At 43.4% G+C, this 25742-nt stretch overlaps 1 protein-coding gene across 1 annotated transcript in view; it reads left to right on the top strand.

The window, feature by feature from the left end:
* LOC126260360 (chondroitin sulfate proteoglycan 4) overlaps positions 1-25742 on the top strand; it is a 577728-nt gene that overhangs the window by 125470 nt on the left and 426516 nt on the right. The window contains exon 6 of the mRNA XM_049957687.1: positions 18646-18924. Within this exon, the coding sequence (XP_049813644.1) occupies positions 18646-18924 (279 nt within the window). The remainder of the gene's footprint in view (positions 1-18645; positions 18925-25742) is intronic.

Genomic DNA, 25742 nt, shown 5'->3' with positions numbered 1-25742 from the left:
CCATTATGGAGCCGCCACCTTCTAGCACAGTGCCTTGTTGACAACTTGGCTCCGTGACATCGTGGGGTCTCCACTACACTCGAATGCAACCATCAACTCTTGGCAACAGAGAGAAGCGCTGCAGGCGATATCGTGCTCTCAGTAAAGGCACTCGCGTCACTTGTCTGCTGCCATAGCCCATTTAATGCCAAATTTTGCCGCACTGTCTTAACGGATACGTCCGTCGTACGTTCCGCTTTCACTTGTGCGGTTATTTCACGCAGTGGTGCTTGTCTGTTAGCACTGACAGCCCTACGAAAACGCCGCTGATCTCGGTCGTTAAGTGAAGGCTGTCGGCTACCGCATTGTCCTTGTGAGAGGTAATGCCTAAAATTTGGTGTTCTCACCATACTATTGACACTATGGATTTCGGAATACTGAATTCTCTAACAATTTCCAAAATGGAATGTCCCATGCGTCTAGCTTCAACTACCATTCTGCCTTCAAAATCTCTTCCAGCGGTGAGTTCCGTTCATCTGGGGACAGTGTTTTCTATGCAGTTATGTCAGCTAGACGTATTTCCGCAGCCTCCGCCATGAATAATTAATTTCTCGGAAGGAGACCAACAAAGGAGCACTACCACAACTTCGTGAAAGAAGCCATTGAGAACTTTTGAAAGCAGAAAAAAGGCTGCTTAAGTTTAAAAACAAACAAAGCCTCGCAGTATTTAATCGCAAGGCTCACGATGACCCAAGGTGTAACTCTAGCGCCGTCTGTTACGTGTTCCTACGTTAGTACATCCTTTTGGTGAAACGCAAAAGAAACTGGTATTCAAATAGAAAAATATGTAAACAGGCAGAATATGATGCCACGATCGGCAACACCTATACACGGTGATTGACGAAGATATGCAAATATTTTAATATATTATTCGACAAGTAAAACTAAAGAAAAAAGTTCATATAAACATAGGTCCGCAAATCTTTCGTTACGGAGATACGGCTAATAAAAGATTTAGTATGAAATTTAGCAATTTCTCTAACATGAATCCATCGCAAAACTGTAAGAGGTTAAAGTAAAGCACGATTCTCATTTTTATTTTTATTATTATTGGTCTGATGAATCTAATAAAACATGTCCCAGACGTCTATCTCCAGTAGTTTTCCAGTACATCCAGAGAAGCAAACATTATTATACAAGTAAATTTGTTTACTTTACATTAAGAATGTAGAAACGTTTATGTCATTGTTGGCAACCGTTAGTGTGTTGTTTCAGTCACTTTCTAACCTTGAAATGAGATAGTTGTTTAGTGAAGGAACATTATAATAACAGTTTATTTAAGTGAGACCACAAAGTAACTGTTGTAGTTTGTAGATTAATTATGAAATAGGGATGCCTTTCAAATTTATGACAGAGGAATAGCCGATATGGTGTTTATTCATGGCAAATGTGATTGTAATGCTACGGCTGCAGTTAACGAATATCGCGTACCTTATCCAACTCGGAGGATTCCGAATGCACGAACCAATAGTGGAATATTTAGAATGTTACGGGTGACAGGTTCTCTACCTAGCGTTCATAATCAGTACGAGCGCTCGATACGTGAAGACGATGATGAGTATATTATGGATGCTATTCAACGTAGCCCGAGTACCGGTACACGACGTATCTCTCAGCGATTACGCATTTCACAATCTAAGGTATGGCGTACACTGAAGTACAATAATCTGTATTCTTACCATAAACAAAATGTACATCCTGTACATCCGGGAGATCCTGCCCTTCGCGTGGGGTTGTGCAGCTGGATCAATACTAATCGGCACTTACACATAAGACGTTTTATTTACTGATGAGGTTCAGTTTACTCAAGATGGTATAAACAATTTACATAACGAGCATGTATGGTGAAGATAGCCACATGCAATAGTGCAACGCAATTTCCAGCAGCAATTTAGCATAAATGTGTGGTGTTATGTAATCGACGCACAGTTTATTGGACCATTCATTTTCCCAGGACGTCTAACTAGCGAGACGTACTTACAATACCTTCAAGAAGAAATGCCCCGCTTGCTCGAAGATGTTCCACTTGCTACTCGATTGCAAATGCATTTTCAACATGACGACGCGCCTCTACATTTCACCAACGCCGTTACTACACATTTAAATGAAGATTTTTCCCAGAAATGGATTGGACGTGGCGCTACACGTCTGTGGCCACCCAGATCGCCCGATTCAACACCAATGGATTTTTGTGAATGGGGATGAATGAAAGACGTAGTTTACGATGAAGTCAATACGCGTGAGGCATAACTTGCTTGCATTATGTGTGCAATAGACGAATTAAGAACAACCCTGTGAAACTGAAACAAGCAACAAAATATGTTCATACACGTGCAGCTAAATGCATTCCACTCGGTGGAGACATTTTTGAACATTTATTGTGAATGTATTGTGAAATTGAATGTACACTGTACAACTTCCCTAACACTGAGCTTTGTTTTTTCCGGTTTAACGTGAATTCACGTGTGCTATGGTATTAATAAAAGCAGATTATCTGAGATATTCATACAGTTTCAGTTAACGTTATTACCATCATTTTCCCAAAATTAAATTCTATACAACTTCTGTTGAAAACTTTGTGCAATTGTCTGGAATTTAAAAAAGCAAATTGGGCCAAGCAGTCAACAAATTAAAAATTTTACGAAATTACTTCTTTATTTCCCTGGATCTTCTGGAAAACAGCTGCAGATACACGCATGGGACCTGTCTTCTTAGATTCACCAGACCAATTAAAAAAAATGGAAATCTTCTTTAATTTAACCTCATACAGTTTTGCGATGGCTTCCTATTAGCGAAGTTGCTTAATTTCTGGCAAAATATTTTATTACCCGTAGCTCCATAACCAAAGATTGGAGGGCATACGTTTATCTGAACTTTTTTCTTTAGTTTTACTTGTAGAATAACATATTAAAATATTTAAATATCTTTGTGAATCACCCTGTATAAGACAACAAATGTCTGCCGCAGACAGTTACTGCTGCTATACAATGGCATGTTATCAAGATTTAAGTGAGTTTGAATGTGGTTTATAGTCGGCGCACGAGCGATGGCGCGCAGCATCTCCGAGGTAGCGTTGAAGTGGGGATTTTCCCGTACGACCATTTCAAGAGTGTACCGTGAATATCAAGAATCTGGTACAACTTCAAATCTCCGACATCGCTGCGGCTGGAAAAAGATCCTGCAAGAACGGGACCAACGACGACTGAAGAGAATCGTTCAACGTGACAGAAGTGCAACCCTTCCGCAAACTGCTGCAGATTTCAACGCTGGGCCATCCATAAGTGTCAGCGTACGAATCATTCAACGAAACATCATTGATACGGGCTTTCGGAACTGAAGGCCCACTCGTGTGCGCTTGATGACTGCAAAGCTTTACGCCTCACCTGGGCCCGTCTATATAGAAATTGGGCTGTTGATGACTGGAAACACGTAGCCTGATCGGATGAGTCTTGCTTATGGTATCGAGTGGATGGACGATTATGGGTATGGAAACAACCTCAGGTATCCATGAACCTTGCATGTCATCAGGGGACCGTTCAAGTTGGTGGAAGCTCTGTAATGGTGTGGGGCGTGTGCAGTTGGAGTGATACGGGACCTCTCATACGTCTAGATACAATTCTGACAGGTGACGTATATAAGCATCCTGTCTGATCACCTGCATCCTTTCATGTCCATTGTGCATGCCGTCGAACTAGAACAATTCTAGCCGGACAATGCGACACCCCACACTGCCACATTTGCAACAGAATAGTTCCAGGAACACAGGTCAGAGTTAAAACAATTCCGATGGGAACCAAACTCCCCAGACATGAACATTATTGAGCATATCTGGGATGCCTTGCAACGTGCTGTTCAGAAGGTTCTCCACCCCCTCGTACTCTTACGTTTTTATTGACAGCACTGTAGGATTCAGGGTGTCTATTCCCTCCAGTACTACTTCAGACATTAGTCGGGCCCATGCCACGTCGTGTTGCGGCACTTGTGCGTGATCGCGGGGACCATACATTTGCGCCATAATGCATGAAGCTTAAATTTGTTACTTCTGTGCTACTAACTCTATTCGCAATAAATTTCGCAGACGGTACCCACACTTGCCGAAAAATGCATCTAAAAATTACATCGTGCTACAACACACAGTTCAGGCGAGATACTGTCATAAACACTGAGATGCGTGAAAAAAATGCCTTAACATGCATGAAATTTTAATATATTTTTTCTTTACTACAAGGCACTACAACTGTTTAATCATCTTAAAGAATTCACTGACACCTGGCAGCGCTTTTGATAGCTTTCAACTGGGAAGCACAAACGGCTGTAGGTGAAAATGACAGCCGTCTATAGAGCTGTGAAGAGCCATTGCCATAGAGATGTTTACAGAATCTCTTTGCAGACAATGCGAAGCAGCTGCGCGCAGCCTACAGAAACTCTTCGGGATTCTGTTCCTACACCCTTGTACGTTTTACGTATTTATTAGTAAAAACGTTTCCTAATTTCAAACGTGTTTTCACGAATATATGGAAATTAATCGTTTTCAGTATTACACCACAAACACAGTTCATTATTTGTTTTCGTTTGTAATAGAAGGCCGGCCGGTGTGGCGGAGCGGTTGTAGGCGCTTCAGTCTGGAACCGCGCTACCGGTACGGTCGCAGGTTCGAATCTTGCCTCGGGCATGGATGTGTCTGATGTCCTTAGGTTAGTTAGGTTTAAGTAGTTCTAAGTTCTAGGGGACTGATGATCTCAGATGTTAAGTCCCATTGTGCTCAGAGCCATTTGAACCATTTTTGTAATAGAAAACTAGCAAAATGAATGCCAGGGCATTTGTCAGTTCTTATTTAGATACAGCACTTAGATAGAAATTTAAAAGTGAGGCAGCATACAGGGCACATACATAGAACCTTTCCTTCCCGTTCCTTACAGTAAACATCAGTAACTTACATCCCCCTACTATACGTCGCAAAATGCGCATCTGCCAAGTGCAACACTTGAAACACGAGCTGTTGCTGCACAAGGACGGCTGTATGCAATATTCCTTCACATTTCTCTGGTGCTTCTGGTGCTTTTGGCGCGCCGTGTTACCTCGTCATTATTCTGCAATTACCGCTCCTTTTTGTAAACTAGTTTCTCTGCCGTAGTCGTACAATTCCAGGAGAGACCTTTGCAGAGGTCTTAGCTTGCTGGCAATACGAAGAGGCAATAAGTACCAAATTGAGGTATCTGATATTGCTTACTCGAAGACATGAAGCTGTAGACATCTGCATATTACCGATACTCGACGCAATGTGCTGGGACGGTACAAACATATTGCAACGCATTCCTCGCTATAAGAAGAGCGCTTTGATAAATCAGAGTCTTCTGTGACTTTGAGAGATGCTACACTCCTTTTATCTTCTGCAATATCTCTTTCGTCATGTATTCTATTCGCGTAGCATGCTAAGAGATAATATAATGGTAGTAAGCACATCATCAGAGAAGAAGTTTCTAAAGACTGTAATGGAAAACACAACCGCTTGTTCTTAGGTGTTTCTCAAAGACCTTAGTTGAGACAGTGTAAAATTAACATTGCTTTCTGACTTTCCATACGTTCAACAGGCGTCTAGCATACTAACAGTGTATGGCCACAGTCTATCCCTTTCATCATAGCGATCTTTAGAAGCGAAAATTTGTTTTATGCTACTTTTCCATTACAGCCGAATCAAGCCCTCTATAGGCCTATACGCTGCATTCGAAATGTATTCTGAAGTTTATTCACATCCAAATTCTGTTATACTGAACAGACTGTAGGTTACTAATTGCCTTTGAGTGAAGGAACTTTCAAATATGATTTGGGAAAATGGCTGCAGCCGAATGTTGGTGCTTCCAGTATGCAGCAAAAATTGTGTCAGTTATAAACAGTTCGCGTGGAGATAACGAGGAACAATATGAGGTAGCCTTGTCTTTGACACAAGAAATACTAAGATCTGATTTTGGACACTAGAGGCAGCATACTAATGAAATGGTGGAATACATTCTCTTTTCTGAATTGTTACGATATTTTTTTGAGACAACGAAGTACGTATGAGTGAAACATTATTTTTTAAGCATTTTGGGTTACTTAGCAAAAAGTAGTAGTCTGCATTACGTGCATTGGTACCATTCGTATTATGTCACAATTCGTGAATGAATTCACTCCAGCTATATCTTTTTCCACTGGAGGAGGGCATCATTTTGAATATTCCTACCGCGCCGGCAGTCAAATTTATCTGAATTTTATTGTTCTCAGTCAGAACTTAATTACAAAACAGCAAATGCAGTGCAAAAATGTAGAAATTTTGAACCGAGTTTTTAGTGGTTGTGAGTCGAGGTCTGGGAATTTTACTAACTGACGATATTGAGCTGAATAGCATTTATTAAAAAGTTCATTTGCGGTAGGCACCATTGTCTTGGAGGCTACAGTGGAGATTTCGTCGCGGCTGCTGCGGGATAACCAGCTGGGAACGCAACGTGAGATCCGAACGATCCCCTTCAGTAACGGCCACAGACCCCTTAGTGAGATCGGTATAAGAACCATGGCCCAGTTACCACGTTAACACTCTTTAAACACAACAGCCAACATAAGATTAGGTAACTTTTTATCAAAGGAATTCTGAAGGAACGTTTCGTTCAAAATTTCACAAATGCAATATTAAGAAAGTGTATAACATTTAAATATCTACAAAATCCATATATTAACAGGTAATACTAAAAATTTTAAAACTGACTTTATATACTACCTTTACTCAAGAGGTTAAAGCTTACTCATGTGTGAGTACAAATTCAAATTTCACCATTAACAGCCGGCCGGAGTGGCCGAGCGGTTCTAGGCGCTTCAGTCAGGAACCGCGCGACCGCTACGGTCGCAGGTTCGAATCATGCCTCTGGCATGGATGTGTGTGATGTCCTTAGGTTAATTAGGTTTAAGTAGTTTTAAGTTCTAGGGGACTGATGATCTCACATGTTAAGTCCCATAGTGCTCAGAGCCATTTGAACCATTTTCAACATTAATATCAGTGCTTGAGTTTTCCTTGTAACAGACTTTCACATTGAAGTAAGGCAAGGGGATTCATTATTTATCCAGTTTATCCTCGTCGACTAAAATTACCCTACAACACAATTTACACTGCATGTAATAACTAATGAACACTTAGTCACCCATCATCACAGGACAACACACAAAACGGGATTACCACCTTAAAGGTACGGTGCTAAACGCTCTGCTCTCTACGTGTCAAAGCAGCAACGGTTCAAATTAAGATAGCTCAGCGCGTCTTCTGATAGTTTTATTCTAATACAGGCCAGTATAACAGCGCTAGATATCTTTGTATACTGCTTACACTAGACAGCTAATCAGTATAACATCGTAAGAAGTGTGGTGCACCACAACTAACTTCGAATTTATGGGCAACGCTACTGCGCGCAGGAAAATTTCTTACACTAATTTACGAGGCGTATTCGGAAAATTAAGTCCGATTTGGCGCGAAATGGATATCACTGTGAAAATCCGATGAAGCATTGCACAGATATGTTGTTCAGTGTCTTTAGTGTTTCCATCGATCTTTTCACGTCGCTATTTCCAGTTCAGAGCTCAAAGTGATCACGTAGAAATGCCTAAAAGAACAGTGTCTCCCGCCAAGTATGCTGATCCGGTGAGACATTTCGCCTGAAACTATGCAGCCCACGTAACATAAGCGTCATGCATTACTTTCTTCAAGACAATTCTCAGCCGCATTCTGCAGGGGCAATTAAGATGCTGCTGCAGCGTTTTCGTTGGGAAGTGTTTGGTCACCTACAATACTGCCCTTAATCGACTCCCTCCGTGATTCATCTCTGCTCACGAGAGCCGCTGGCTACAAAGACAACATTTTGGCACAAAGAACGAAAGGCAGACCAGCGTAGAGAACTGGCGGAAAGCACAGGTGGATGCTTTCTGTGTCGAGGGTATTGGAAAGTTTGTACAACGCCACAACAAATGTGTAAGTCAGAGCGGCGACTATTTAGAGAGGTAGCTGGAAGGTGTGGCTAACTGTTGCGAATAAAAAAAAATTTGATATTCACATTAGTTTCCATTTCGCGATCGATCGGGCCGTACTTTCCGAATAGCCCTCGTAACTACGTACAGCACTGAAAACCAGCATCAAAAGGTCACGCCAGTTTGCGCTGTACACAAACTAAAAAATCATCACTTGTTTGCTCACACTGTATTTCGCTCTGCAAATACCCTTCCTGGTATATTTGACCAGGACACACAAGGCGTGTAATACTTTCACAGACACAGCCGCTAACGGCACAGCTCTCCCCTTTCATCGCGCATATGGCGCCGGAAAAGAGGTCTGAACAAGAATCGCAAATACAATCATCCACTACCAGCACACATGCGTGAAATCTGCAATCAAATTTACAAGTTGTAAAACGTCACCGTAGGAAACTTATAGCAATGAGCACAGATAGGGAGAGAATGAACCACCCACGGCTTGCTATTAGCCTCATGGTTCAAATGGCTCTGAGCATTATGGGACTTAACATCTGTGGTCATCAGTCCCCTAGAACTTAGAACTACTTAAACCTAACTAACCTAAGGACATCGCACACATCCATGCCCGAGGCAGGATTCGAACTTGCGACCGTAGCAGTCGCGCGGTTCGGTACTGAGCGCCTAGAACCGCTCGGCCACCGCGGCCGGCTATTAGCCTCATGCCAGAAGAACGATAACAGCAATACCATGTGACAAAGCCGGAACAACTGACGTGGGCCGCAGGCCGTCCTTGCTCGTGGCATCAGAAGCAAACTACACTGACCTTGTGCCGCGTCAGTAAAAGGAGCACATGACCCACCACACAAAGACCGTGGTTAATTTGCAACGTCTCCTGACCAGGTGCACCCACAGAATTCCAGTCCTGGTCGCTACACATACATTAGCACCTTTTCACTCTAAGAGATTGTCACTAAAAAAATTGTGACGTCTCATCAGAACAGGGAAGTGAAGGCGCTCGCAGTATCAACAACGATGGAACAAAATCCAACTGCACCTCAATCACAATTTCGCCGACCAGAACGTGCCTACACAAGACGACCACCAAGTATGGCGACGACGTTAACTCAAATACTAAATGTCAAACCTAAGGTACGACACAAACCAATGAAACTCAACGTAAATGGTCTCCATTAAATAACCTGCTATGTGCTTTTTGCATCGACGACCCTGCCCACTATTGTAATACCATCTTTTCCAGAGCCATCATCCGATAAGTCAGACAAGTCATGCGGAATTCGCAGTAGAAAAACTACAGGTCAACTATATGGCCACGGACGCCAACCATTAACACTTCTCGCTATTAAGCCCGAGCCACACAACACGACTTCCGTGATGAACACCGAAATGTCTAACTCGCAGCATATCACAGGGCCGTTAGACAGCTCCACGCCTCAGCCGTGCGCCGCTGTCCGCCACAGAGGACGCTCACTCGACAGCCTAGAAGGTAGCTGCCCATCAGTGCCACAAAGTGAGGCGCCTGCCAAGCAGACGAGCGAATTCAAATCGCCGGAGCGGTGGACAACCTGCTCAACTTTATGAAACATAATGAACATACCATGATGTAATCATTACTGACCACAACGATCCTTGGAAGTCCTAATATAGCGCTGAACTTGTACAATTGTAGCTTACTGGCATCCTCTATGTGGTTACAGCAAGCACATCCAGTTTCTGTAATAAGAGGCAAAGAATTAATTTTAGGTTTCATGCTCTAACAATAAGCGAAATAGAGCCTCTGTAAATCGAAAACACAGTATTTTATTCTTCTTTAACAAAAGTTAAAGGAGATGAAATCAAGAATGACAACATCGAGGTCATGGCGGTGTGACGAATTGTGGGTTATTAACGTCCTCTCATATGGCTAACATTTTTCTGCGCATCAATGTCTAAGTGAGCATAGCCAACGTGCCAGAAGCCAGCTCCGGAAGTCTCTGGACTAGGCCACCATACATTGTTCTTTGCAAAGAAATGCGGACATGCATGAGTTGGAGGTCACACCCCTCTCATTGGGCTATCTCACAAAGATTCAGACGGAAAGCAGCTGCTCGTGACGCGAATTGTAAAATGAATTCTCTCGTAGGATTCAAACTAGTAATTACGTCTTTAATAAAAGAAACTAACAAGGAATACCAAAATCTTCGTGAGTCTTATATTCCCTTCCTGCGACTCGTTACTGATGAGTCAAACTTTCATCGGTGTCATGTGAGTGAATGACGGGTACTTATGGAGTGAAGTGCACCAAGATTGAATATCCCGCAGACAAGTTACAAAACACTTGATTGTGTTACGAGACACTAAGGCGACGGGGATTTAAACCAGGATATGGACAACTAGTTTAGCGACGGTGGTACGTCATTACATTTCCACTCCTTGGAGACCAAAATCTGGAAACGAACATTACGTCTACCTCAAGGTTACTTTTAGAACGAGTCACACTACTTGAGTTTTAGTGTGTTATCTCAGTAACGGCGGCAGACTGACACACTAAATTTAGTGTTGTATCTTATGTTAACTTCTTCTGTATATCTTTTGTGCGTATGTCTTACCATGAATGTCGCACGACACATTACATTATCCCCCACGATCCACCTCTCGTAGGTGATTTCTCTTCCCAAGGCAAAGACAAATTTATATATATATATATATATATATATATATATATATATATAAACCGCTGGATATATTTCGTAAACCACATCAAATACTGACGAATCGATTCCACGGACCGAACGTGAGGAGAGGGGCTAGTGTAATTGGTTAATACAAACCATAAAAAAATGCACGGAAGTATGTTTTTTAACACAAACCTACGTTTTTTTAAATGGAACCCCGTTAGTTTTGTTAGCACATCTGAACATATAAACAAATACGTAATCAGTGCCGTTTGTTACATTGTAAAATATTAATTACATCCGGAGATATTGTAACCTAAAGTTGACGCTTGAGTACCACTCCTCCGCTGTTCGATCGTGTGTATCGGAGAGCACCGAATTACGTAGGGATCCAAAGGGAACGGTGATGGACCTTAGGTACAGAAGAGACTGGAACAGCACACTACGTCCACATGCTAACACGTTTTTATTGGTCTTTTCCACTGACGCACATGTACATTACCATGAGGGGTGAGGTACACGTTCGACGGGCGTTTCATAGGACGTGGAGGACGCATAAGTTGGCCAGCCCGTTCTCCTGATCTTATGCCTCTGGACTTCTTTCTGTGGGGTACGTTAAAGGAGAATGTGTACCGTGATGTGCCTACAACCCCAGAGGATATGAAACAACATATTGTGGCAGCCTGCGGCGACATTACACCAGATATACTGCGGCGTGTACGACATTCATTACGCCAGAGATTGCAATTGTGTGCAGCAAATGATGGCCACCACATTGAACATCTATTGGCCTGACATGTCGGGACACACTCTATTCCACTCCGTAATTGAAAACAGAAACCACTTGTGTACGTGTACCGCACCCCTCATGGTAATGTATAGGTGCGTCATTGAAAAAGACCAATAAAAAGGTGTTAGCATGTGGACGTAATGTGCTGTTCCAGTCTCTTCTGTACTTAAGGTACATCACCGTTCCCTTTGGATCCCTACGTAATTCGGTGCTCTCCGATACATACGATCGAACAGCGGAGGAGTGGTACTCAAGCGTCAACTTAAGTTTACAATATCTCCGGATGTAATTAACATTTTACAATGCAACAAACGGCACTGATTACGTATTTGTTTATATGTTCAGATGTGCTAACAAAACTAACGGGGTTCCATTTAAAAAAACATAGGTTTGTGTTAAAAAACATACTTCCGTGCATTTTTAATGGTTTGTATTAACCAATTACACTAGCCCCTCTTCTCACGTTCGGTCTGTGGAATCGATTCGTCAGTATTTGATGTGGCTTACGAAATATATCCAGCGGTAACGTTAGGTGACTCACCCTGTATATTTTCTGAGTGGTTAGATAGTCAATTTTTGTCCTTTCTGTCTCGTGGCATTGCCTTCATCCATTGATACGTGTTGCTACTTCTCAGCTTATGGCTCTAGAAAGATTATCGTTCTAGCTTTAAGCGTCTGTGAATACCGCTAAATCGAGAGAAACATTGACTCCCTTACATCTGTGTGGTTTCTGACTGCTGGGTAAACTCGAAATTTGTGACGGTCGCTTCGTAGCGTTACGGTTATATATAACTCAATGTTTAGTTGTATAAGTGGGCTTACATCGTGCGAAGGTACACACTGAAGAGCCAAGGAAATCGGTAACCTGAATAACATCGTCTAGGTCACCCAAGAGCACGCGAAAGTGCCGCAGCACGACGTGGAAAGGACTAAACTAACGTCTGAAGTAGTGCTGGAGGGAACTGTCACCACGAATCCTACAACGCTGCATATAAATCTTTAAGAGAACGATGGGTGGGAGGTCTCTTCTGAACAGCACGTTGCAAGGCAGCCCGCATATCCTCAATACTGTTCATTATGGTGAATTTCGTGGCCAGCGGAAATCCATCAGCTCAGAAGAGTGTTCCTGGAGCCACTTTGTAGCAAATCTGGACGTATGGAGTGTCGCATTGTCCTGCTCGGATTGCCCGAGTCCGTAGGAATACACAATGGACATGAATCGGTGCAGGTGGTCACACATGATGATTACGTACGTGTCGCCTGTCAGAGTCGCATCTAGACGTACCAAGGGTCCCATATCGCTCCAAATGCACACGCCGTACACCATTACAGAGCCTCCACCAGCTTGAACCCCTGCCGACATGCAGGATTCATAGATTCATGAGGTTGTCTCCATACTCGTACGCGTCCATCCTCTCGCTACAATTTGAAACAAAATTAGTCCGATCAGCCAACATCTTTCCAGTCATCAACAGCCCAATTTCGATATAGACGGGCCCAGGCGAGGAATAAAGCTTGTATCGTGCAGTCATCAAGGGTGCACAAGTGGGCCTTAGACTCCGAATGCCCACATCGATGATGTTCCGTTGAATGGTTCACACACTGACACATGTTGATAGCCCAGCACTGAAACCAGCAGCAATTCGTAGAAGGGTTGCACTTCTGTCACGTTGAAAGACTCTCTTCAGTCGTTGTTGGTCCCGTTCTTTCAGGATCAGGCCGCTGCGATATCGGAGATTTGATATTTTACCAGATTGTTGATGTTCACAGTACACTCGTGGAACAGTCTTACGGGAAAATCCCAATTTCATCGCTACCTCGGAGATGCTGTGTCCCATCGCTCATGCGCCGACTATAACAACACGTTCAAACTCACTTAAATCTTGATAACCTGCCATTGTAGCAACAGCAACCGACCCAACAACTGCGTCAGACACTTGGTTTCTTGTATGTGTTGCCAACCGCAGTGCCGTATTCTGTCTGTTTACATATCTCTGTATTTGCTTACGCTTGCCTATACCAGTTTCTTTGATGCTTCAGTGTATATTGACCCGTTGGTAACGTCTCCCTTCCCACAAATAGCATGCCGCAATGCGACCATGTTCCTGCACGAGTGACACAATTTCATACCAGCAAGATGTAAGAACGAGCATGACGATGCTAGAACAAATACAAATTCAAATATTTTCAGTGTATGCGAACAGTCGTATTTATACAAACGGAGAAGTTTTGTTTTAGTAAAATCCTAGTTAAGACATAGATTGTGGCTAACGATGTGAAAAATAATTTTGTCGCCTGATGACGAGATAATTGAATTGAAATAGATTTTAATAATGAATAAAATACATGAACTGCACAAACAGTCGATTTTTTGATGCGTCGGCTGCGACTGTCTTTACTTGTGTTACCGTCATCAGGTATCAGCTTTTGCAAGAGACCTTCCGTGACTTTTGTATTGTGTGATGATTTCTTTAGCCGACGCTGCCGCTGGATTTGGTAATCATGGTGCTGACACAAAATGAAGGTGGCAAAAGGGGTCTTGCACTTACTAAGATACTGCGCGCTACTATGCTGTGAACTAAGGAATTTCTTGGCTGAACCCAACGTTTCGTTTCCATCTGTGGATTATACCATCTACATCTACGTGATTACTATTACCACCTTCAAGCTGTCTTTACCGTTCCACTCTCGAACGGTGCGCGGGAAAAACGAGCACTTAAATTTTTTCTGTGCAAGCCCTGATTTCTCTTGTTTTATGGTAATGATAATTTCTCAATATGTAAATAAGTGCCAACAAAATGTTTTCGCAATCGGAGGAGAACAATGGCGATTGAAATTTCATGAGAAGATCCCGTCATAACAAAAAACGCCTTCATTTTAATGATTGTCACTCCATATCACCTATTATGTCTGTGGCACTATCTCCCGTATTTAGCGATAAGAAGTTGTCCAATACACACTCTGAGTTGTTACTGTTGTGCATTTTCAACAAATTCATTCAACGAGAGCATAATCGCATAGAATATTTTAAGAAGTCTGTCAGTTGGAGCAGGCTTAGGATGTATGGTAAGATTGCTATTGATGGCCTGGCTCCATCGATAGGCCGGCTCGGTTTCTCTGTGGATACTGAAAGTAGGCACTTGCTAGTAGTCGCTAACTGTTGCCAGCATTGCCAAAGGATTGCCATGTTTGTGGTGACCTGTTCTACAAAGTCACAAAGCACAAGGGAAACTGGGTAAGATTTGCAATATATTCTTGTAATTGACTAGTATTAATGGCTGAAACGTCGTAATGATATGACAATAGTGATTAAATTTGTGCAGCCATGACATTTGAAAGCACGAGCAACTCACATCATTTTGTCATACTAATAACATAAAGGCTTGGAGTTGTTCAGCGATGCGGTGCGAGTTGCCTTGAATGAGCCACATCGAATTTGTCTCGTACATCAAAAAAATTTTTTCATCACCTCGGTTCCGAGAACTCCTGAAGATAGCCGTTGACTGTGGTTATTGTGTCACAGACACAGTCTCTTTGACTTTTCAGAGACGTCACTAAACCCGCCCAAAGATGTTAACAACGATGCTTGAGCAGCGCTTATTAGACACACTGTGAGCGAGTGCAGCAAGGTAGAGGTTCCCTGTGTGGTGTCACCGCCAGACACCACACTTGCTAGGTGGTAGCTTTAAATCGGGCGCGGTCCATTAGTACATGTCGGACCCGCGAGTCGCCACTGAGTGATCGCAGACCGAGCGCCACCACACGGCAGGTCTCGAGAGACTGACTAGCACTCGCCCCAGTTGTACGACGACTTTGCTAGCGACTACACTGACGCAGCCTTTCTCTCATTTGCCGAGAGACAGTTAGAATAGCCTTCAGCTAAGTCCATGGCTACGACCTAGCAAGGCGCCATTAGTTACTTCATGAATCTAAATAGTCTCACTTGTATCATCAAGAATGCTGTATACCAAAGGACGATATAAAAGTTAAGTGTTCTAGTAGCTACGTTCTTTTCTTTATCACATTCATCACGTATCCTGTTCCAGACTTCGCGCCAGTCGGCGTGTGTGTACGTGTGCCCTTTCGGCTACCCGTCTCTGTGGACTGGCTGCCTTGTCAGTCCACTTGAAACGTCCCCTTTGAAAAATTATACAAGACTGTGCTTAACCTGATACACAATGTTTTTTAGCGCAACGCAATCTGACTTTAAAAATTCCCTACAAAAGAATGGCCCTGACTAACATTAAACTATACCTTTCACAAATCACTTACCTCACAAAAATCTTCGCTACTCAAGCTACTGCAATACAGCGAGCGCCACTACTGCCAGCTAAATAAAAGATTCAAACTACTGAAGGCACTAACTACTGATAGGGATAGTTAGCAAATGAAAGATATTAATAGAGAACAAACAATGTATTTACCTTGATATCATCATATATAAATATAGCAGTTCATGACAAATTTCAAAACTCCGCCATCTCTCTCCCCACATCCACCACTGCTGGCGGCTCACCTCCAACCGCGCAACGCTACGCGCTGTTCACAGCCAGCTGCCTAGCACTACAATGGCGAGTATTAGAACAATGCAAAGCAGCCACAGACTGCACACAGCAGCCAGTGATTTTCATACAGAGGTGGCGTTACCAATAAAAAAACCTAAACAGCCTACTTACATAGCCCCCATGCTCCCCACAAAAAATTTTACAAATTGTGTTGGACAGTGGCCAATACAGATTTGAAGATGATATCAAGGTAAATACATTGTTTGTTCTCTATTAATATCTTTCATTTGCTAACTATCCCTATCAGTAGTTAGTGCCTTCAGTAGTTTGAATCTTTTATTTAGCTGGCAGTAGTGGCGCTCGCTGTATTGCAGTAGCTTGAGTAGCGAAAATTTTTGTGAGCTAAGTGATTTGTGAAAGGTATAGTTTAATGTTAGTCAGGGCCATTCTTTTGTAGGGAATTTTGATAGTCAGATTGCGTTGCGCTAAAAAATATTGTGTATCAGGTTAAGCACAGTCTTGTATAATTTTTCAAAGGGGACGTTTCACACTACACCCTGCTGTTCTGAGGTGGTGGCATTATGCGGGGCCGACGTACGCCGCAGGTGGTCATCGAAGTCGCCGTAACGACTGTACTGTACGTGAATGCCGCCTGCGACGGATAGTGCAACCATATCGGCAGCATATTGGCGAGGCTTTTGTCTTCATGGACAACAATTCGCGCCTCCATCGTGCTCATCTTGTGAATTACTTCCTTCACGATAACGACATCGCTCGACTAGTGGCCAGCATGTTCTCCAGACATGAACCCTATCGAACATGCCTGGAATAGATTGAAAAGGGCTGTTTATGGACGACGTTACCCACCAACCACTCTGAGGGATCTACGCCGAATCGCCGTTGAGGAGTGGGACAATGTTGACTAACAGCGCCTTGATGAACTTGTGGTTAGTACGCCACGACGAATACAGTCATGCATCAATGCAAGAGGACGTGCTACTGGGTATTAGAGGTACTGGTGTGTACGGCAATCTGGATGACAACATGTGAAGGTCTCGCTATATTGTGGTACAAAATGCAATTCGTGGTTTCCATGACCAATAAAAAGGGCAGAAATGGTGTTTATGTTGATCTCTATTCCAATTTTCTGTACCGGTTCCGGAGCTCTCGGAACCGAGGTGATGGAAAACTTTTTTTGATGTTTGTATTAGGTATAAGTAGCCCAATGCGAACAAAATTTAAGTTTTCAATAGTTTATAAGAGTTTTCACAATTAGTTTTTATTGAAAGTACTAAGGAGGCGATATCACTACTTTTAGGCTCCTTGGTTTCGAATAAATGTTATTCAGTTTCAGATGCCAACACAGAATTATTAAAAATAATAAAAAATGAAATTTATTGTCACTTACTAAGATGCCTATAGTATTTAACAGCCCATTCACGGAAACTGCCAGGCCCAATAAAGGAAACCAATCCCCTTGATTGCGCCAATGACATATGTTTTAATTTTTCAAATATTTCATTAACAGTGAATATTTATGTCTTCCGTGTCTACCATATGGAAATGCAAAAGAAAATTTTCAACTTAGAGAGATAATAAAATACTGAATACAATATCCAAAGATTTTGTTATGTACTGGCTTAGCGTCCGCCGTTTCGCTCGTGTAGAATATATCCCTGTAGAGTCCTTTGTTTTGTATTGTTTACAAATTGCTACACCTTCTTAGTTTTTGACGTACATAAGGCTACATATGCATGGTCTTTTCCGAAAGTAGTTATTACCGAATTTTTGTGTTGTTTACAAATTGCAACACCTTCTTAGCTTTTCACGTACGTAAGGCTACATAAGCATGGTCTTTTCCGAAAGAACTTATTATCTAAAAGCGATTCTGGTAGCTGGAGTTCGAAGTTTTTGTTGATCATGCCTTTTTGATCTTACGGAGATATTTCCAGTGCAACTTTCATCCCCTAACATATACTCCTTTACATCTGACCGAGAAGTGAAATGCCACTTTTGATAACTCTACTTAAATTTTTTTTTAATGTAATGAAATATTTTCTTAAAGGTTTTCATCGCCTATTGCACTACCTCAGGAGTTGAAATTCCAGAAATACTGAAACACGTATTTTTGTTAATTCTAACCGAGATGTCAAACACCAGTTACCAAAGATGTAGCCTTAAAAGTCCTTTAGAAGTTCTTTAGTAATTACTTATTTAAAAAAACTTTCACTCATTATTTCACCCATTTCCCCCTAGTCGTTGAATTTCAAAACGTGGTAAAATACATAGTTCTTATTTTGTGACTGAGAAACCAAATACCAGTTTTCGTAGTTCCAGCTTCAAAATTCCCTTGGTAACGACTTACTTTCAAGGAGTTTTTTATCTCCTGTTTCACTCCCTTAGAAGTGGAATTTCGAAAAATCCCCTCTTGAACACGGATACAGTATAACGTTCACACGTCCTCCAAATTTCAAGTTTCTACCCGTAGCGGTTTGGGCTGAGCGATGGTGAGTCAGTCAGCCAGGACCTTGCCTATTATTTCTGTAGGCGGCCCATCGATAGCAGCCTTTCCATAACATTAGACACTACTGTGACGCCGCGCTCGACCTCCGCAAGGTGGTGACGGCAGCTGGTTTGGCGACTGCTGCAGGTGTTCTCCAAGCCGACGCTGCCGGTCGACCTGGAGATCCTGGTGCTGACGCCGCTGCAGGTGGCCGAGGGCGGCTCGGCGCCGGTCACGACGCGCAACGTGGACGTGGTGCTGGACTTCCCCAAGTACGGCGTGCGCGACACGGGCGTGCTCTTCTTCGTGGTGGAGCCGCCCAGGCACGGCCGCCTAGAGGTGGACCGCCAGCCGCACGGCCAGGGCCAGCAGTCGCAGTCGCAGGCGCCGCTCGCCTTCACGCTGCTCGACATGACCAAGGACAAGGTGCGTGCCGCCTCCGTAGCACGGCGCACTGAAAGCGGTGAGCATGCCGCTCAAAACGTTAGCCAGTCCCGAGACACCAGTACCGTGTAACACCGTCTCTAGACGCTATAATTATTTCAGTTCCACAAGTACAGACAGTCCATGAATCCCTTTGGGTATTTTTTTTTATTCATTGCTGTTACATCTGAAACTGCATTCTTCTGATTCTAAGGTAGATTGTTAAATTCTGCACCTCACATATTTCATTCAATATTATATACGAGGGCAGTTCAATAAGTAATGCAACACATTTTTTTTCTCGGCCAATTTTGGTTGAAAAAACCGGAAATTTCTTGTGGAATATTTTCAAACATCTCGTATAGTTTCATTGACTTCCGACAGGTGGCAGCGCTGTACGGAGCTGTTAAAATGGCGTCTGTAACGGATGTGCGTTGCAAACAATGGGCAGTGATCGAGTTTCTTTTGGCGGAAAACCAGGGCATCTCAGATATTCATAGGCGCTTGCAGAATGTCTACGGTGATCTGGCAGTGGACAAAAGCACGGTGAGTCGTTGGGCAAAGCGTGTGTCATCATCGCCGCAAGGTCAAGCAAGACTGTCTGATCTCCCGCGTGCGGGCCGGCCGTGCACAGCTGTGACTCCTGCAATGGCGGAGCGTGCGAACACACTCGTTCGAGATGATCGACGGATCACCATCAAACAACTCAGTGCTCAACTTGACATCTCTGTTGGTAGTGCTGTCACAATTGTTCACCAGTTGGGATATTCAAATGTTTGTTCCCGCTGGGTCCCCCGTTGTCTAACCGAACACCATAAAGAGCAAAGGAGAACCATCTGTGCGGAATTGCTTGCGCGTCATGTGGCTGAAGGTGACAATTTCTTGTCAAAGACTGTTACAGGCGATGAAACATGGGTTCATCACTTCGAACCTGAAACAAAACGGCAATCAATGGAGTGGCGCCACACCCATTCCCCTACCAAGAAAAAGATTAAAGCCATACCCTCAGCCGGTAAAGTCATGGTTACAGTCTTCTGGGACGCTGAAGGGGTTATTCTGTTCGATGTCCTTCCCCATGGTCAAACGATCAACTCTGAAGTGTATTGTGCTACTCTTCAGAAATTGAAGAAACGACTTCAGCGTGTTCGTAGGCACAAAAATCTGAACGAACTTCTCCTTCTTCATGACAACGCAAGACCTCACACAAGTCTTCGCACCCGAGAGGAGCTCACAAAACTTCAGTGGACTGTTCTTCCTCATGCATCCTACAGCCCCGATCTCGCACCGTCGGATCTCCATATGTTTGGCCCAATGAAGGAGGCAATCCGTGGGAGGCACTACGCGGATGATGAAGCAGTTATTGATGCAGTACGACGTTGGCTCCGACATCGACCAGTGGAATGGCACCGTGCAGGCATACAGGCCCTCATTTCAAGGTGGCGTAAGGCCGTAGCATTGAATGGAGATTACGTTGAAAAATAGTGTTGTGTAGCTAAAAGATTGGGGAATAACCTGGTGTATTTCAATGCTGAATAAAACAACCGCTGTTTCAGAAAAAAAATGTGTTGCATTACTTATTGAACTGCCCTCGTATTTCTTTTGTTAAAATCCTAAATCCTCCAAAGTTCTTCACCGATTGCTTTGAAATTTTGACAACAACGTTGCATTCGCATAACGCCTGCTTTTAATATACAAGGTATATAAATAAAAAATAATACGTAAAGGGGAAACGTTATTACATCTCTACAGATACTGACTGTATATTTTTATTACATGTTGTTGTTATTGTTCAAATTCAAATGGCTCTGAGCACTATGGGACTCAACTGCTGTGGTTATCAGTCCCCTAGAACTTAGAACTACTTAAACCTAACTAACCTAAGGACATCACACACATCCATGCCCGAGGCAGGATTCGAACCTGCGACCGTAGCAGTCCCACGGTTCCGGACTGCGCGCCTAAAACCGCGAGACCACCGCGGCCGGCTGTTGTTATTGTTGTTGTGGTCTTCAGTCTAGTGACTGGTTTGATGTAGCTCTCCATCTCCATGCTACTCTATCCTGTGCAAGCTTCTTCATCTCCCAGTACCTTCTGCAACCTACATACTTGTGAATTTGTTTAGTGTATTCATCTCTTGGTCTCTTTTGTGTTAGCAGAAGAGCCAACACCGTGTTACGAGTGGAGGCAGAAATGCACGCGTTTTAGCTCACGCAGCTTGGCGTGTGGAAGGAAGAACTATACTGATGTGAGGTCTGGAACATGACAAGGAATGAGAATTCAGAAAGCGGACATAATTAGTTTGATACTTAACCTTAGTCCGCTGCTCGTGGTCTCGCGGTAGCGTTCTCGCTTCCCTAGCACGGGGTCCCGTGTTAGATTCCCTGCGGGGTCAGGGATTTTTCCTGCCTCGAGATGACTGGGTGTGGTGTCATCATGATCATTCATCCCCATTACGGTCGGAGGAAGGCAATGGCAAACCACCTCCACTAGGACCTTGCCTAGTACGGCGGTGCGGCTCTCGCGCATCGTTCCCCTACGCTCCGTCACGGAGTAGGGGCCTTCATCATCATCATCATCATCATCATCATCACTTAACTTTAATCCATTAATGATGAACGTCGCTCTTGAAGGTAGATGATTCACAATATTATCTGTTCAGAATACATTCTTGAAGATAGTACTTATAGTAACTGAATATGGCGCCTTGCTAGGTCGTGGCAAATGACGTAGCTGAAGGCTATGCTAAACTGTCGTCTCTGCAAATGAGAGCGTATGTAGACAGTGAACAGTCGCTAGCGAAGTCTGCTGTACAAGTGGGGCGAGTGCTAGGGAGTCTCTCTAGACTAGACCTGCCGTGTGGCGGCGCTCGGTCTGCAATCACTGATAGTGGAAACATGCTGGTCCGATGTATGCTAACGGACCGCGGCTGACTTAAAGGCTACCACCTAGCAAGTATGGTGTCTGACGGTGTCACCACAGACTCTCTCTACGATTTTTACCCTCCACGCTGCCCTCCAACACTAAATTGGTTATCCCTTGATGCCTCGGAACATGCCATACCAACCGATCCCTTCTAGTCAATTTTTTGCCACAAATTCCTCTTCTCCCCAGTTCTGTTAAGTACCTCCTCATTAGCTAAGTGATCTACCCACCTAATCTTCAGCATTCTTCTGGGGCACCACATTTCGAAAGCTTCCATTCTCTTCTTGTCTAAACTATTTACCGTCCATGTATTACTTCCATACACGACTTCACTCCATACAAATACTTTCAGAAAAGACTTCCTGACTATTAAAGTTTCGTCTCCCTTCACTATCTGAATAATTCCTTTTTATCTCATCATACATTTCTTCAATCTCTTCGTCACCTGCAGAGCTAGTTGGCATATAAACTTGTACTATCGTGGTAAGCGTCGGCTTCATGTTTATCTTGGCTACAATAATGCGTCCACTATGCTGTTCGTAGCAGCTTACCCGCGCTCCTATTTTTTTTATTCATTATTAAACCGACTCCTGCATTACCCCTATTTGATTTTGTATTTATAATCCTCTATTCACCCGAGCAGAAGTCTTGTTCCTCCTTCCACCGAACTTCACTAATTCCCACTATATCTAACTTCAACCTATCAATTTCCCTTTTCAAATTTTCTAACCTACCTGCCCGACGAATGGATCTGACATTCCACACTCCGATCCGTAGAACGCCAGTTTTGTTTCTGCTGGTAACGACGCCCTCTTGAGTAGTCCCCGACCGGAAATCCGAATGGGGGACTATTTTACCTCCTGAATATTTTACCCAAGAGGACGCCATCATTATTTAACCATACAGTAAAGCTGCTTGCCCTCGAGAAAAATTACTGCTATAGTTTCCCCTTGCTTTCAGCCGTTCGCAGTACCATTACAGCAAGGCCGTTTTGGTTAGTGTTGCAAGGCCAGATCAGTCAATCATCCAGACTGATGCCCCTGCAACTACTGAAAAGGCTGCTGCCCCTCTTCACGAACCACACGTTTGTCTGGCCTCTCAACAGATACCCCTCCGTTGTGGTTGCACCTATGGTACGGCTATCTGTGTCGCTGAGGCACGCAACCCGCCCCACCATCGGCAAGAATCATGGTTCAGTAGGGGGTTTTATTGCATACGATATAGAAATATGTATATTGTCCCCTTTTTGAATTATATACATATTTTATTACATACAATATAGAAATATGTATATACGAGGGCTATTCCGAAAGTAAGGTCCGATCGGTCACGAAATGGAAACGACTATGAAAATCCGATAAAGCTTTGCACAGATGTGTTGGGTAGTGTCTCTAGTATAACCCCAGTTAGCATCACGTCGCTCTTCTCATTTCTGAGCTCGCAGTGAGTGCGTAAAGATGTCTAGAAAATAGTGTCTGCCGCCAAGTACGGGGGCCTGGTGAGAAATTTCCCCTGAAGCTATGCAGCTAACATTACATAACTGTCGTGCTGTTTCGTCTTCAAGACAATTCTCAGCCGCATTCTGCACGGGCAATGAAGATGCTCCTGCATCGTTGTCAAATGGAAATGTGAGATTACCCACAATACAGCCCGTAATTGTCTCCCTCTGAGTTTCAGCTCAGGTCACATGAACCGCTGGTTATGAAGACAACATTTCGGCACAAGACAACGAGCCGTAGGCCAGCGTAGAGAATTGGCGGAGAGCACTGGCGGCTGCCTTCTATAGCGAGGGTATGGGAAAGTTGGTACAACGCTACGATACACGTCTAAGTCGGGTCGGCGACTATGGAGATAAGTAGCTGCAAGGTGTATCTAACTGTTGCAAATAAAACATTTTTGATTTTTACCGTGGTTTCCATTTCGCGACCTATCGGACCTTACTTTCGGAATAGCCCTCGTAATTCAAAAAGGGGTAGATTATTAGCGTAAATCACAAAAATCACTCTATCGATTTAATTCTAATTTCTCACATTACGAGTGGACACATGTGGGCTACATCTTTTTAATATAACAAACGTTGTCAGCTAACAGGAAAGTTGTATTGTGGCTTATGGGCTTATGATTACAATATTACTACTGAGTCCGAACTTGCAGTAACAATAAACAAGGTGCAATGTCAGAAAGTGAGGGGGTGGTGGGACAGAAAAGGTGGAAAAGGTGGAAACGCACAGTGGCAGGGGGAAGAAGGTAAGAGGCTGTGAGAACGAGAAGATGGACGTACACTGACGGAAAAAGAGAGTCCAACACCATGTAGTAAGTAATGTAGAGTATTGAACTCTCGCGAATACATTACCCTAGGTAATATATTTAAGTTATTAAAGTTGTATCACCACAGGTTAAGGTAGACACGAGAAAAGTCATTCAAAATTTGAAATGCTAGTACATTAATATCTTGCGTAACCGTCAGAATCTTAAATCCAAGCATGTAAACATGCGTGCATTGTGTTGTAAATGTGCCGCATGTGGGTTTGTGCGATGGAGTTCCATTCCTGTTGCACTTGTTTGGTCAATACAGGGACCGTTCGTCTTGGTTCTGGATGACGCTGAAGTTGTCGTCCGACGGTGTCCGATATATGCTCGATTGGAGACAAATCAGGTGGTCACGCAGGCCAAGTCAACATGTCGACACAATGTAGAGAGTGTTGGTTTACAACAAAGGTATGTGGACTGGCGTTATCCTGTTGGAAAGCATCCCATGGAATGGTAGCACATCAGGTCGAATCGCCAGACTGACGTATAATTTTGCATTCAAGGTGTGTGGGATAGTCAATAGAGTGCTCCTGCAGTCATATGAAATCGACACCAGACCATAACGCCAGGTGTAGGTCCACTGTGTCCAGCACGTAGGCAGGTTGGTCGCAGGCCCTCAGCTGGCCTCCTACTAACCAACACACGGCTTTCACTGGTACCGAAACAGAACCAGCTTTTATCAGAAAACACAACTGACCTTCACCCTGTGTGCCAAGTATTTTTCGCTTGTCAGCACTGAAGTCGCAAATGGCGATGTTCTCAGTTGGTTTACAACCCCAACGCTTGGCATCACCAGCCAACACGCCAACAACCGCATTTATTTTTCTCTCATTAGTCCATGATATGGGTAAAACTCTTTCACAATTTTTAATGAAATCCGTCGCGTGTATACCGCCTCTCTTCTCCTCTTTCGTCAACAATTCCGAACTATGTGCACAGATTGGCACATCGCTCTGTTTTTCGTCAAGTTTCTTTTCTTATTCCGAGACTCTCGTAATTACTTCGCAAGTGGTTGTCGCAAGCGTTTACACTTCCCTCTTTTTCTCTTCGCAGGTACTAGCCAGCTTCCTCACTTTGGTATCTACTTCGGACACTAAAGCCTTTAAAATTTCCACCTTCTGTTGATCCTCTTTTTTCACTAATTGAATTTGTTCCGTCACCTTATTCTCGATGATCGGAGCAACTGCTTCTCCTACACTTTTCTCTATTCTGCTAATTTCGGAATCAAAACGAGTATTTATGCTCGCAATTTCCGCCTGAACGCCTATAATTTCCTGTTTAAGATTACCGATTTCGGTATTAATTACAACAATATCTTCTTTGATTTTATCAACTTTTCTGTTAACAACTCCAACATTGTTGTTAACAACATTAATAGCTTTGTTCTGATTGTCTAGCTTCCTGTCAATTTTTTCAGACGGAGCTTCTTGCTTGGCAGACTGAGCTTTGATTTTGTTAATCAAAATATTCAATAAATCAGTCAAATTCCCTGAAACCAGCGGTTTTACTTCCGTAGCGGGTGCCTCTTCAATTGTCCCCCCGTATTAGTTCAAAAATGGCTCTGAGCACTATGGGACTCAACTGCTTTG

The sequence above is a fragment of the Schistocerca nitens genome, chromosome 5 (assembly GCF_023898315.1).
Source record: "Schistocerca nitens isolate TAMUIC-IGC-003100 chromosome 5, iqSchNite1.1, whole genome shotgun sequence".
NCBI classification, from domain to species: domain Eukaryota; kingdom Metazoa; phylum Arthropoda; class Insecta; order Orthoptera; family Acrididae; genus Schistocerca; species Schistocerca nitens.
The sequence above is the reverse complement of the archived record's forward strand: the minus strand, read 5'-3'. Positions and strand labels throughout refer to the sequence as shown.